The 16,401-nt window shown below is 40.2% G+C and overlaps 1 protein-coding gene across 1 annotated transcript; it reads left to right on the top strand.

Annotated features, from left to right (window-relative positions):
• Positions 1-3,053: 3,053 nt before the first annotated feature.
• LOC126294084 (52 kDa repressor of the inhibitor of the protein kinase-like) lies at positions 3,054-4,233 on the top strand. The gene is made up of 2 exons (XM_049987155.1): positions 3,054-3,655; positions 3,750-4,233. The coding sequence occupies exons 1-2, from the start codon at positions 3,054-3,056 to the stop codon at positions 4,231-4,233; spliced, it is 1,086 nt and encodes a 361-aa protein (XP_049843112.1).
• Positions 4,234-16,401: the final 12,168 nt, after the last annotated feature.

The raw sequence follows: 16,401 nt of genomic DNA on the forward strand, positions 1-16,401 counted from the left end.
TGCATCCTGAGACTGGTCCAGACTCTGTTTTCTATGATCTTCTGAAGTCCAGTGTCTCTGACTGTTTTGATTCCAACGTTGATGTGGCTGCGGCCAACCACAGTTTTATAAATTTTCACAGTCTGTCTCATAAATCTTATCAGTAGAGGATTATACGATACTGGGGACACTTTTATGATTGGGATTTCCAGTGTAAACATTCATGTTTCCTCCCTTGTGCGTGAGGCTCTCCATCATGATTTCCTCGAACTTAAGGCTACCTCTCTTGAGTCTTGCCTCCCTATTATTCTGATGTATTAGCAGTCTCAGTGCACTGCATTATCCCTGCAGAATCTGGCAGTGGTCTTAGCCTCTAAGCTGCCTCGGAAGCCTTCTGCCTCCCTCAAACCCTCCCACAACATGGGCCAGAAGCGTGGGCATTGTGTGTATGCCCTTCCTTCCTGCGGTTGATTTTTTATTAGCTGTCAGCGGCAGCAGTGTCAAATCTGAACACCAGGTTTTTGGCATGTGAAAAGTCTAACCGTCAGTCCAAAGTTTACCTTTCCTTGGTGATGTCTGTTGACTGGGTGTCTCATACTGCCTTCAAACCTGACAGCTCTGGGGACTGTGATGCTACACCGTCTATTCTTTTGGTCTGCATGATGGTCCCTTCCTCCCTCAAATCAATGTCTCTTCCTGTTCTGCTTGATGGGATCCTGGGGCTTCTCCATACTGATACTGGATCCTCTGCCACCATCACTGACTGGCCGATGTATAAGGCCCTGGGATTCCACACCCAGCTACACAGTTTTAGCAACAAGCTCATTCCCATCAAGGATGCCCTCTCAGCTCATTTTCAGTACAGGAACACAGCTATCAAAGGATGCATTCTGGCTGTTGGATTTTGGTTGTTGGATTTCCTGATACCTCTGACCTTATCAACTTGCACCCTTTCACCACTCTGGGGCTGCAGATTCACAATGCCATTCATCATGTCAGTCGGATGAAGGTCACTTCCTGTGCCTCGGATTTGTTTGCTAAGTACTCCAAATTGTTTTCTGCACTCTCTTCTTTCTGGTGTCAAGGATTTTCAGAGCCATTTTTCCACCAGCGGTTCCTAAGTTTTAGGTATCTTGGACCATTACTTTTGCACTACAAGACCATCTCTGACAGAAACTCTGTCATTTACAGGATGCTAGTGTCGTCACTCCCATCTCCGACAGTTGCGAGGGGTGCCCGAAGGGAAAGAGGGGGGAGGGGGGGGGGGGGCAGGTGCCCCTAGCGAGAATTCATTCAGTTTACGATTATAAAAAATACCTGTAACTTTAGGGCTCAGTAATGTATGATTTAAAATACCTGTAAAATTACCACTAAAATAACTGGAAGATATTGATAAAATGACGTAAAAATGATATAAAACATATATAAACAGAATTACAGGATGAACTAGAGCAATGAAAAACTTTAAAGGAGAACCTAAACTAAAATTAAAAAATGATGATGAATTTAAAAATTGTGTGTGTTTCTTTAAGAAATCTCATTTGTTGAAGATGTGCAAAATTGTTATATATCCTCTTACAGCTATTGCCTACTAAGTATCTTTGTTTTTATTTATACACCCACATGTGGTAGAAATTAACAACAGTGAGGCAACAATGGGAATAATTACATGAACTAGCAGTTTATTGTTAACTTTTACAAATGCATTCGTGAGCCACATTTATTAAGCATTTTTCCTGAAGGCACTCCCATTGTTCGTTCTTTACATATTAAAAGAATCAGTTGTGTCATAAAGGGACATTAAACGCGAATGCAAAATAATGATATCTTCCTTGAAATATAATCTATGATACAGTATCTATATGACAAAAAATACAAAATTAAAAATAGATATCTATAGTTGGAATGTTCAAGATTTTAGTAACTGTAAACAATGCATGTCTGATAAGGAGTTCCATCTCGAAAGTGTTGACTTACAAGGTACTAAAATGTCACCCTCTCTGTTCCCACCTCTCCAGGTACAAACCTCTTCATAAACCTCAACTGGCAACACAATACAGTTGCACAACAAATCACCCTCGGCAAAATTTTATTCTTTCAGATTTCAAATAATGGTTAACAATTGTCAGACGCTAATTTAAATTAGCATATTATATTATGTTCCTTTTCATTTGCTGAAGAAGTGTTCAAGGGTACTGTGTGGCCACTAATATCGCTACTTGTCTGTAGAAGTAGGCAATATTCGTCATTGGAACTACTGTCAATGTACATGATCTAGCAGGGTGTAGCATGAGCTACCTACATTTCTGCAATGTTCTAGATGAGTCTTGCTATGTTCTAATAAGAACATTTCGCATAAATATTTCCACATCCATCACCAGAAACCGATCTAAACTATCCCGCGAAACGATCGCTGGATTGCGGTTTAATGGACACCACGCTGTTTCATTGTTGAACCAAAACCCCTCCCTCCCTCCCACCACTGTGATATGATTTCAGCTTCTGTTCTTTAGTCATCGTTCAGTTAGGTGAGTTGTAAGTGGACAGTGGTTTACATAGACATTTGTGCATTGTGAATGTAAAAGAGCAGTGTATACAATGGCAAAATGACAGATTTACGTAAGTTTCTTGTACCTCATAAGCGAATGAAAACTACAAATGAAAGTGGAGGTGTCGAAGAAGATACTGTCTATGATGAGGTATCACAGGAAAAGGGTGAATCAAACGCAACCATCAATATTAAAAATTCCAGTAGTTGTGCTGATGGAGAAAATAAAGACGAAGTCAGTACCTCTGCTGGCTTCAAGTTCGTTGATGAAAAGGGTAGTAGTATTCTGGTCAGTATCCCGATGTCTGAAACTACATTGAAAAAAAAGGATATTGACAGTTGCATAAAGTATAGGATTTTATTGAATCCATGGCAACCTGAAAAAAGTTATAATTTTAAGAATGACATACACAGCACAAAAAGAACATTTCGACCAGACTGGCTGTCATTATATCCATGGCTTGTCTAATCCAAAGCAGTTAAAGGTGCCCTCTACAAGTTTTGTGTGCTTTTCTACCCACGAATAATGCATGGTAGTCATCATGGTGCATTCATAAGCCACCCATTCACAAATTTCAAAATGTTCCATGAATGTGCAAGAATGCATATGAATTCCAAGTGGCATAAAGATGCAATAGAAAAGTCAAATAATTTCATTAGTATTGTGACAAACAAAACTAAAAGTGAGGAAGAACTCGCCAATGAGAATCTTGTGAAATTAGTACAAACTAATCGTGCAAAGTTAATATCTATTGTTTCTTGTGTATTGTTTGGTGCATTACATGACTTACCTTTAAGAGGAAAAACAAATTCAAATGCTATATTTGATGATTTGTTACCATTTAAAGTACAGTCAGGTGATGAAACACTGCGGAAACATTTTGAGGGTGTGCCTAAAAATGCTACCTATGTTTCTCATAGAACCCAAAATGATTTACTTGATGTATGCGCCAAAGTACTAAGAAATGATTTGAGTAATACAATCAATAACAGCAAATCATTTTCAGTTTTGGCAGACAAAACAATGGATATTGCAGGCATAGAACAACTTTCTCTTTCTGCATGTTATTTTGATCATGCAATTAATGTTGTGAGAGAAGACTTCCTTGGATTTTCAGCATTAGCAAGGTTAGATGTAAAAACTAATATCCAACAGAATAATATCTACTTTATCTGCTTGGGGTTTTAATCTAGATAAAATGGTAGGATAAGTCTCTGACAGGTGCCGTACGATTGCTGATAAAATTGGCAGAGCACACAAGATAATTGCTGAGAAATATCCCAAGGGTCGCTTCTGTCATTATGCTAGCCATAGACTTAATGATTTGAACAACTTGCCAGAGGTCAGAAATGCCATTGGTACTATCAAAGAAGGAATTTCTTTTTTCCGGGGGAGCATGCAAAGGAAAGTCCTAGTTGGGAACCTTCAAAAACTGTGTGAGGCAAGCTGGTCTGAGAAGCATAAGTCTATAAGGAAATTTAATGATAAGTTTTTAGAAATTGTTGAAGCATTAGCAATTTTACATAAAGAAGGAGATCGTGAAACTAAGCAGAAAGCCTGGCAACTTTACTGCACACTTACTTCTCCAACATTTATTGTTACATTAAAAGTCATAGCAAAATATTCAGCAAAACTAGAACCTGTCACCAATATCCTACAATCATTAAATTGTTATAAGTTTCAGAAAAAATTCAAGGAATTGTAAAAATGTTGTTGGATGACAGAGAAAATGCGGAAGCTGAATTTGAAATGATAATGAAAAGTGCTGAAAGCAACTATGGTGCACTTGGAATAGATGTCACTGGAATTTGACAACTGTGATTGTTGCACGACAAGCGTATTGTTCAAATCATCCACTAGTTTGTGAAAACTAAAGAAAATCTCTCTTTATTCCATATTTTGACTCCCTAGTCCAGTCCTTGCAAGAATGGTTTTCAGAAGATAACAAGGCATCTTTTGATATTTTCTGCTTGCACCCAAAGGTAATGAAATCCCAAAGCAACCTAGATATGAAAAGGGTAATTGAAAATATCAAAAGATTTTATGGCAATCTTTTAGATAACTTCACAGAAGAAGCACAGACATGGGTCAGTCTGTGGAAATGCGATAAAGTAACTGAAGGAGATGTTGCTGAATTAAGCCTGACTGATCTACTGGACAAAGCCAAATTCTTGCCCACCGTAGCTTCAGCCTTGAAGATAGCCCTTAGCTTACTGGCAACCACCTGCTCTGCAGAAAGATCATTCAGGTACTTAATTATCACAGTAACATTTTTCTGATTGTAATTACTTAATTAGAAAGACTTTGAAACAATTTCTTAAGTCAGATGAAACATTTCTTCTAATTATTTTTAAATCTTGTTTGAAATATTATCACAATAGAGTAATTGAAGAAGGTTACACTGTATGAATTAGTTTGCAGCACTCTAACGAATGCGAAAACATGGCTAAGAACTACCATGGCAGATCATCGACTCAGTTGTCTGTGTATGGTGTCAGTTCATCGTGATAAAATAAAATCAGAGGAGGAGTCCTTTATCCAAAAAGTGGTAGATAGTTATGGGAAGGACCAGAGACGAATTCAATTTCTGTTTAAGTAATGCAGGTATGTGAGTAGTCAAGTTTTGCACATTATTAGTAACAGAACCGATTTCCACAATCGTATGCCTTCTTTTGTTCTTAATATTAAATTTACAACAGTATTTCAAACTACATTAATATGTGTGTAACAATAAAACAGCCACATTATCCTTACAACCAAAGTTCACAAAATTTGTTAAGACATGAATCTGTTATGGGTTGTGGAAATTATTGTGAACATTTGGTTTTTACTTTACAAAATAGAAAGTAAAGCCCTGTTTTTTTCACTTCTCAGGGGACTAACAGAGGAAAGTGTAAATAGCAAAAAAATGTATTAAGGCAGGTGAAAATGAAGGACTTATTCTTACTTAAAAAGAGAAAATAAATTATTTTTACCCATTTAACAATCTGAAATTGTTATTATTTATTTTAAGCACCTATTAAAAACCCTCATGCAGTGGTGCATTTACTGACAAGGCATTGTTCCTCTAAATGTGCATTTACGAGAGCAATTCAGAATATTCCCACAACATTAACTCTTAAAATGAGACAACTTTACAGCAAATGTGTGAGAAACACTGAATTCATCTACAAACTGATGTGGCTGATACTAGAGCGTCTGCCTCTAAGAATACAGCATAGCACACGAATCTAAACTTTGCAGAGCATCCAAATTTTACTCAGAAATTCATTTCTAGTTTTATTTGTCTCCTCTCTATGACCATGTGGAGTAGCCATACTGGGACGAAGTTTGAAACATTTGCCAGTTGTCATTTACTTCAGTATTGCAAGCGAGGGTATGCCACTAACCATCCAGACCTTTGATCAATATGGCAAATTGTAGAGAGATTGTAACTAATAAGTGACTGATGATTAATGAGACATTGATGGCTTGTTTGTGATACTTTGATAATGACTTAGAAATGAGTGGTCTCAATCCCTTAGGAGTCACAAGGGCCACCTGTGTTTCTAGGCTTCGTTCCTATAATATATCCTGGATGTGACAGTTTCCAAACATACAGGAAAGATAAAAACTGATTTTCAGCTTCTTGAAGGCCTGGTCAGACATAACGCTGCAGTCTGCCTGTGCGGTTCAGGCACAGTGGATGACTGGGGCAAAGAACACCGGACAGGCCAAAGTGGTTGCTGCTGCGTCAGCTGTCACACTGTGGAAATAGACAGAACCTCATCACACAGCAGCCTTCATGTGTAGCGTGGTATCAAAGATCTGCCTCATGCTGTTGCTGTCAAATGCACCAGCAAATGCAAATAGCCGCTCCGGTCTACTGTGAACCTATCTGTGTAGAACCTAGACGTCAGCTGGTGTGGTGAGCCAGCCAGAGTTGTGCTCTGTGTGACCGACACCTATATACAACAACGATGCGGCCTTTCCATTGCCGTTGCTGTTCAAGGCCACAGGTCTGACTGCCAGGCCACGCTCTTTCTCACCAGATCTTTAAGGCCAGTTGCACTCACAGCGGAAATTTTCCGCCATATCAACTGACCATCGCCATTGTCAGAAGTCCAGTGTTTACACACACGGCAGTAAAATCACCGTCGCCGCCACACAAGTCAGCAGATTAAAGGCAATGTACTTTCATCATCAAACCCATTCATTTAATTTTAGTGTGTTACATAAGTTATTCATTGTTTTTAAACACACAGTAAAACAGACAGTAAAATTTAAGTATTGTTATTGTGTCGACTGATGAAAGGAGAAGAAAAAACTGAATAATTTATGATCATGATCCAATTAATTTAAGAAGAGGGGAGTATAAAGCTTTCTAAAAGTTGTTTGAAGGGAAGGATGACAAGATATCCTTCAGTTATTTCCAAATGTCAATTTTTAATAGCAGGAAAACAAGTAGTTCAGAGAGAAAAAGCTTAGGACAGCATCAAACGAAAATGGTGGCAAAATGTACAGTCTGCTAATGTAAAATCAGGTTTTACTATAGTTATAATGTTAGTTCTTTATGTTCATAAATCTGGAATGGTACTAAAAGTGCATCAGTATTTCTAAATTGCATATAAGGGTAAAACATCTGGCTTACCATAAAATGACAAATGCTCTTCAGAGAACAATTCAGTAAGTATATTAGAATGTGTAGGCCTATTCAAAAATAGAGCTGAATCACATGAAAGAAATGTTCTTAGTTAGTACACTACATAGCTGAAGAACACAATTTTTAAGCACATAAAAAAGCTTTCACAGTAGTGTAAGTGAATTTGACGTGGTTTACACAGTTGAGTGTAGTGAACCATTTTTATCCAGACTGTTAATTTAAATCCAACTGTGTTCACTGCATGAGCAGTGTTTTTAAGTGCTTATACAATTATTAGTGGTAAGAAAACCATTTATTGGCAGAATACGGGTCAGAAACACATCAGCAGCATTTTCAGTGTCATAGTCCACTCTTAGTCAGTAGTGGACTCTTACCCTACCCCCTAAACTAAGGAGATTTTGTCTCAACTGGGTGCTCTCAAGATTTATGCAAAAACTGATCTTTGTGACACATTCATGCATAGTCCTTTGGCGTCAGCCTCCAGGACTTTTTGGTTATCAATATCCTGTTTGGTATTTTACAATACAATCAGCTCCCCTTCAGTATCATGAGTTCATTAGTAATTTTCCAGCAGTATCTTGAACAACTGTTGCTATATGTTACCCAGGCTGCCAACTATTTGGACAATATCCTGGTTACTGGTGCCTTTGTCTAAGACTTCTTAGACAATCTGAATCTTTTGTTTGCAGTGTCTCGTCATGTGGGTCTCCATTGTAACAAGGACAAGTGTGACCTGTTAGTGCAATAAGTAGAATATCTTGGCCACATCCTATGTGCTTCAAGCATCTACCCTGTCATGCAGTCCATTGAGGTGATCCAGAAGCTCCCTATGCTTTGCCACAAAAATCAACTCGAATCTGTCTTAGGTCATTTCTCTCTCAATGCAACTGCCATTGCAGGCCTCTTCCTCACTTCCTCTGAATGAATGTCCAGTGCCTCTGGTCCCCTGAGTGTGGCAGGCTGTTCCACTTACTGAAACAGGTGCTCCTCAAGCCTACCTGCCTTATGACCTATGATAGCTGTGTACACTCTCTGCTGGTACCTCCAATTATGGTATGGGAGCTGTTCTTTTCCAAGTGATCAATGAGGTGGTGCAGCCAACTGCCTTTGTCTCTGAAACTAGTCTCAGAAACTATTTTGTCTAGTGTAATTACGGCCAAATCAAAAAATAAGCACTGGCCATTATTTTTAGGTTCATAAAGTCCAATGATTATGTCTACGGGCGCCCATGTACCCTCAGTATGTACTAAAAGCCCCTGTTGCACTTCCTCTGGGTTTCAGCACCACACAGCTCACCACCTCCAACACTGTGCCGTGTTCCTCTCTGTCTATTCCTATGAGACCATTTTGTGCTCCACCCTCCACCATACCAATGCTGACCTCTTTTCCTGGCCTTCACTAGGAGAGGACCCAGTGTTCAATACTGATCCAGAAGTCTGCTGCCACCTTGACCGCTGTTGCTGCTGACATTGCATAGCTACTCCTGCATGTCAACCTTGTGTGACTCCACACTGCAGACAATCCACTGTTCCACACCTCTTCCAGTACATCTGGCAAAGCTGGCCACCCAACCCTAAGGCTGTGGCACACCTAGATCTTCAGGTGTTCTGGGATCAATAACAGGAACTATCTTCCCGGGACAGCATTGTCCTGCACCAGGGTGACCACAACTGCACTTGGACGGTTATTTAGTGGCTCTCTGCAATCGCATCCTCCAGTTGCTCCACAAAGGACACTGGTGGACTGTTCTTACCTAGTGACTGGCTCACCATTATGTTTATGAGGCATGGATTATACTATTAGAGATTTGGTCACTGCTTGCTCCACCTGCCAGAAATGGTGAGGGCCCCACCTCAGCATTACTTAACACGTTCGTCCACTGCCGTTTTCTGGACTTTGAATGCCCCATTCTTGACTCTATGTGGTTTACCATCATGCATGCTGCTGTGTCCTGTTTTCTGTTTGCGGTCTGCAAGTTTTCCAATTTCTCTTCCCACGCTATCTGGGCAATTACCCAGATTTTCGCACTACAGGGCCTCCATGCATCTGTTGTCACTGATAATGCACTTCAGCTAACTTCCTCTGAATTTTCTGCCTTCTGTGCTGCTCACAGAATTGCTTTAATTCCCACCATGCATTTACACCTTGCCTCTAATGGCACTGCTGAGCATTTTCTGCAGACTTTTAAATGTCAACTGTCTAAACTACACGAGTACCACTCCTCTCATGAGAATCTTCATCTTTTTCACAGATCATATGGAGGAACTCTGATGGAGGGATCCTCTCTGGTAGAGTGGCCCCATGGTTGCCCTCTCCACTCTTCTTTGTCCATTCTCCACCTGACAGACCATCCTCCTTCTCCTCTTCTTCCCACCAACATTGTTTGTCTCCTAGGGACCTGATGTGGTATATGAATTTTTTCTGTGGCTATCCCCGGTGGCTGACAACCACTGTTTCCCATCTTCTGAGGCATGCTATGTTTCTCATCACACTCCTCGAGTGCTCCCAACTCTTACAGCACATCAACCAATACTGCCCCTGCCATGGTTTTTGGCCTCCAACAGACTCTGCCATTCAGTTCTATGTTTCAGATAAAAAGGACTCTGAATAGCTTGCTGCTCACCCAGCAGATGTGTTGCTTCCACCCTCTAGTGTGCCCAGCCAGACGATGACTCCATTCACCATCCCAATGGATTTCAACACACCATCAACCCCTACCTCACCCTGTGGCAATGCTTCTGGCAGTGATGATGCCTTTGTTTCTCACTACAGTCTCTGCCCCTCTTGGTCTTTCTCGAGAATTGGGGAAGATATGGTGTGTATCTGGGGTCTCCTACAAACTGCCAACTCACAACGTTACACAGTTATGCAGCTCCTTGCTCCAGTTCTGCAGGCACATTGGTCAAAGTCAGCTGAACTAAGCCTGTCCTGCAGGAAGCAAGCTAGTTCTGAAGGCACTCATGAGAGCAGTAGACACCATCATGTATATGGATCTTTGGCTGCATCTGCAGTCCATATTCCTCACCTAGTTTGAGCACACATTGCCAGACCAATAGCTATCTAGTAGTCATCCACCATATGGGTGTAACGTCCTTCACCCAGCAAGCAACAGACAGTTCAATCTATGTTAGCAGAAGCAGAAGTTTCCCAGCATTATGTCACTGCCCAGACTTGATGATCCCCTGCCACCTGGAACAAATGGGCGTGATGACCTACTGCTCTAGTTATGGACTCTGAGGCTCAAACTCGTTGTATTGCTCATGACATGGAACTTCAATTTTTTGCATACTGTGCATCCTAAGAAGATAGGCACTTTTTTGCAATAGGACTTTTCAGACGATTGTCTCACATAAATATTTATTTACTTTTTTTTCCGAGAACTTTAAGTTGTCCAAGAAGTTTTCCCTTTATTGTTAAGAAGGATTTTTCTTATTTGCTTTGAAATGCTAAAAGAGTGCAGGACTTACATTTGTGAACATAAACTGATTGTGTCAACAAATTGATTCATGAGTGTAATCACTTGCTTACTGTAAAATTGTCCTAAGCTGGGAAACTTTACAAAGACAATAACGTCAGCTTGGTAGGTCATGGTGTTTGTTTCCAGAGATGCAAAAGGAATTCTGCTGATACGTTACCTTTACTCAAGTGAAACAATTAAAGAATAATGTTATACTAACTTCCTTGACCAACTACAGTAAAAGATATACAAATGAAGGCCAGGTTTGGCAGGAAAGAAAGTCATCATTCAACAAGACAGTATGCGCACACACACACAAGTGTCAATGCCATGACAAAAAACATCGATTTAGATATGAATTGTTGACAGCCTCACCTTATTTGGCTCCATCAAACATCCATCTCTTCCTCAAGATCAATATTTTCTATGATGGATAGAGATTGTCTTCAAACCAAGAATGGACAGCCAAAGTTGACAGTGTTTTGGAGGCACAAAAGAATCTAATTTTTGAATTGAGCTCAAGGTATTGGAACATCACTGCGCCACATGTATTAGTACAAAGGTAGCCTACACTGAAACATAAAAAAGTTACACTTGTGTGATTCATATCTTTCTATTCCACTCTAAGAACTTTTTGAACTACCTCATACATTACTGGCTTGCCACTACAGGTCACACAAGATGAAACAGTGTTACTTGCTGACAACAATAATATAATAATTACAAATAGGACACCATAAATGTTAGGAGAAAGCTCACATGGCACTTATGTCTGTCCCCAACTGTTAACTCTTAATATAAGGAGACTAATCACAAGAACTTCTATATAAGTAGAAAACCTAATAGAAAAGCCTTAAAGTACAAAATGAGACCATACAGGGAGTAGCTGTCCATAAATTTCTCAGTATCTATGTTGATCGACAATCAAAACATCATTTCATTTTATTATCCATGTTATATATGTACAGATTTTTTGAATTTTGCTACCCAAGAGCAAGCTACGTGTAGCTGACTATGAGAGGAGCAGAAGACTTTGAGGTTGATAGAATGAGATTTTCACACTGCAGCAGAATGTGCGCTGATATGAAACTTCCTAATGCATTAAAACTGTGTGCCGGACTGGGACTCGAACTCGGGACTTTTGCCATTCTTGGGCAAGTGCTCTACCCTCACTAGTAGAAAGCAGATTATGCACAGACCAAATCAACACCTCGAGGATCATTACTGATCAATCCTTGGAATACTGGTCTCCATTGTACCTGGCTTTTGCTGACTTTGAAAAAGCCTTTGATATGGTGCAGCATGAAGCCATCTGGAAAACAATGCAGAGTTACAGAATATCTCCAAAGATCATCAGTATCATGAAGATGATGTACAGGTAATATAACTGCCTGGTGAAACATGATGGAAATCACTCAGAACCATTCATTTTAAATCTGGAGTAAGGCACTGCTGTTTTTCTGACATTAGATGATGTCATGAAGAAGGTAACCTGAGAGCAAAGAAGAATTATACAATGGACTGTATATGATTGCCTTGAGGACCTGGACTTTTGAAACAACATCTGTCTCCTGACCTATGTTTTCAAGGATATGAGTGAGAAGCAGAAGCGCAGAGAGCTGTATTAAAAATAAACACAGCTAAGACTAAAGAGCAATTTGAAGAGGCTTTTCTGCAGGAATTCTGGTCAGAACATGAGCAAAAACAACTTCGACGTGAAGTTCACAATCCCGAACCATACAACCCTCGTAAAGAAACTTTGCGTCAATATTTTGAAAGATACCTGGACAAAACACTTTATTGGTCAAAACCGGCCGATCTTGCCGATGTGATTAACACCTTAAAAAGTCATTTACCCCTGCATTACCGGACACAATTAATTGGTGTTCCGGAAACTAACATCAAGAAATTTCTAGATTATTTGAATGAAGTAGACCTTGCGTTTAGAGGAGATTCAGAGAACACTCCACATATTTATAATGCTAATTCCAACTCTCGCCAAAACAATTGCCATAATTTCAATCAAAATAACAACAGCGGTAACATGTGGAATGCAAACCCGCTTCCTCAAAATCAGGGGCAAAAATCACAACAGCCCAACTTCACACAATATTCGCAGCAATCTTGCGATCCCCGATTCCAAAATTCCAACAATTACAACAGTTTTGGTAATGGTCAATTTTACCGAAAAAGTAATAGTAATGGCAACAGACACAATGGTAGTTTCAACAACAATCAGTACTCCAGAGGCAACATCAACCGAAACCGAAACAACAACAATCAAAACAGACGTCAGGATGGAAGATACAACCCTGGTTATTTTGAGAGAAATTCGCCATATCAGCAGAATAATTCAAATTGTCAAAATTCTAGAGTCAGTTATCCACCCCCGCAGTGGGGAAACCCGAACTATACACCACACAACTACAATTATATGTTTCCGAATGCACGGCACTTTGTACCAACAAACAATGCTAATAATCAGGACTGCGGTAATCAAACTCCACCGAATACCAAACATGTCCATGAACAAAGGATAAATATTATTGAGGTAAGTGATGACCAAAATGCGTCGCCTAATAACGCGGCGGAAAACATGAGCAGACCGGCGTAAGCGCCCAACCCCCGGTCGAGAACGTGAGCACGGGCGCAAATAATCTTGCAAATTGTTTTTTGAGATTCCAAGACGGACACACTATGGAACATGACCTTCTTGCCGAGAATAATAAGTCTAGTAATAACGACAAAGTAAAGGTAGCGGTTCAGGCAACTGCTGTTTTATCGTTAGAGAAATCCATTGTAGAAGTGTTATTCGACACTGGAGCGTCAGCAAGCGTGATTTCTAGTTCCCTGTACTTGGATCTAGATAAAGGTTCTAAACTTCCGACGTTTCCAGTGCAGAACTGCCGAATCATCGGTGCCACTGGAAACAAATCAAAAAATGTCAAATTACAAGCTCTTCTAACTTTTGTTGTTTCCAACGTGCATGTTTGTTATCATTTCCTTGTTGTGGATAATTTAACAGTTCCATGTCTTTTCGGCATCGATTTCTTAAATCAGTATCGAGCAGTGATTGACTTAGGGAATGGTATCTGTCAATTGACGGTTGAAAAGCAAAGAATTTTGATACCTTTATCTAAAACAATTAATAACAACAATTCTTATCGGGACGTACGTCACTTGAAAGTACAATCTGTGCCCATCACTAATTTTTCTATGACAAACAATTGCAATTCTTCTTACAATGCTGATAGTAAAACTCTGTGGGAAAAGTGTGCCGAAGCCTACCATCTAACTGATTTGCAAAAACAGAATCTGTTTCACCTTCTTCAACAATTTTCAGTAGTCTTTCAAGATAAACCTGGTATCATACGTGGGTATGTGTACAAGATGGATGTCAAACCCCACCTAACATTTTGTCGTACACACTACAGTATACCGTGGTCTAAAAAACCAGCGGTTTTGCAGGAAATTAACAGAATGCTACGTTGGAAAATAATAGAAAATTCGCACTCGCCGTATTGCAACCCTTTGTTGTCAGTTTCGAAACCCGATAGAAGCGTGCGTCTTGTTCTCGATGCACGCGAAATCAACAAAATTATTATACCGGTAAATACTCGCCCTGTAAATCTGGACGAACAACTCCTGAAATTTCACAACTCCAAATTTCTGACTAATATCGACCTACGATCGTCCTACTACCAGGTTCTTCTACATCTGAATCACGTAAATATACCGCATTTTTGTGCGAAGGACGATCATACCAATTCCGTGTTTTGCCATTCGGGTTACGAATAAGTGCAGGAATCTTTATCGAGGCGCTTGACGACGTCCTCGGGCCAGATTTACATTCACAAATCACTCCCTATGTGGATGATTTATTTGTGGCGACTGCCACCTGGGAAGAACATGTCGATCTTCTAAGACAAATTTTGACTAAATTCGCCGATGCAGGCGTGACAATCAATTTGGAAAAATCAAGGTTCGCCCGACAACAGATTAAGTTCCTTGGCCACATCATCACGCCGGAAGGCATCAGGCCGGACTCTAAAAAGACTGAAGCAATTCGCAACTTTCCTGCACCCCGAACCAAAAAACAACTTAAAGCATTTTTGGGTCTTTCGTCATTTTTCAGAAAGTTCGTGACACAGCAAGCTCTTAACAGCCCACATCTTCTAAATCTTCTAAAGAAAAATTCCCTTTGGCGATGGACTACAGAATGTCAAGCCGATTTTGAAAAATTAAACAATCATTAATCCACGCACCACTCCTCTGTCATCCGGACAGGTCAAAAGACTTCTGCCTATCGACCGATGCGTCATCTTATGGACTTGGGGCCTTTTTGTTTCAACTGTCTGTTGAACATGATCGAACAATAGTAAAACCTATCAGTTTTGCCAGTCGCACCTTAACTGAATGCGAGAGATCGTATTCAGTTACGGAACGCGAGACCCTTGCAATTATTTGGTCTATGCGAAAATTTCAATATTTTCTCTGGGGAAAACATACACGCATCTATACAGACCACCAAGCTTTATCATTTTTACTGTCTTGCAAATTACTTCATTCCCGGCTCAGTCGTTGGTGTTTTTCGTTACAAGAATACGATTTCGAAATTATTTACATCTCCGGCGAAACCAATATTGTTGCGGACGCTCTTTCTCGTCTTCCGCACGATGCAAAGAATCTTTCAGATTTGCATGAGCAAACTTCCGACTTTCAGGTCATGTTAATGTATGACGAATCCTACAACCGCTACTATCACCGAATCTGCAGGGATTTTGCACAGTTACGAGATGCCGATCCTAGGTGGTCTACAGTAAAAACAAAATTATGTCAGAATTCAAATTCTAATCTTCAAAATTACTACAAGATCAACAATGGTGTACTGTTTCATCGTTCCCATCTCGTGTCAGAGCGTTGGTTGGTATGTTTACCGGAAACTTATGTTGACGACTTAATTTTGTTCACCCACAAAACCTGGGGACATTATGGCATTAATAAATGTGCCGCCAAGATCCTACGCTTCTGCTATTTTCCTAACGTGCGACGTAGAGTCCTGCAGGTCATTCGCAAATGTATCATTTGCCAGAAGGCAAAATATTTGAACAAACATGCATCAATTGAATTGCATCCCGTTCTTCCAAAGCAACCGCTTGATTTGATTTCCGTAGACATTGGCGGACCCTATCCACAATCCCGCGGTGGTGCTAAATACATTTTGGCTATATTGGACGTTTTTACTAAGTATGTGAAATTGTACGCCTTGCGCACAGCCACTGTTGCGGCTATCATTCGACGCTTTTCGGCCGACTACCTAGCCCGTGTCGGAAAACCTGTCGCTGTCCTAACGGACAATGCATCGTACTTTACGAGTGCAAAGTGGAAATCATTTCTGCAAGATTCCGATATTAAACATGTTCTTACTTCCCGATTTCACCCACAGGCTAACCCCGTTGAGCGAATTTTTAAAGAATTTAATCAACTTATGCGCATCCATTCTTCTACAAAACATTCCAAATGGATAGAATACCTCGCTCCGTTCGAGTACATTGTGAACAATTTGCCACATAGTTCAACCGGATTCTCACCTGCCGAGTTATTATCAGACGAACCAGAAAAAAACTCATGGTCAAGTCCCCTGCCTAAGTTGTCTTCGAACGATATTTCTTTGCAGGAAAAGGTAAGGCAAGCTGCCATTACCCTGGCACACACTGCGGAGCTCCGGAAGAAAAAATTTGATAAACGGGTCAGACCGACACGTGTGTTCGAAA

This window comes from Schistocerca gregaria, chromosome 1 (assembly GCF_023897955.1).
Source record: "Schistocerca gregaria isolate iqSchGreg1 chromosome 1, iqSchGreg1.2, whole genome shotgun sequence".
In the NCBI taxonomy this organism is placed as follows: Eukaryota; Metazoa; Arthropoda; class Insecta; order Orthoptera; family Acrididae; genus Schistocerca; species Schistocerca gregaria.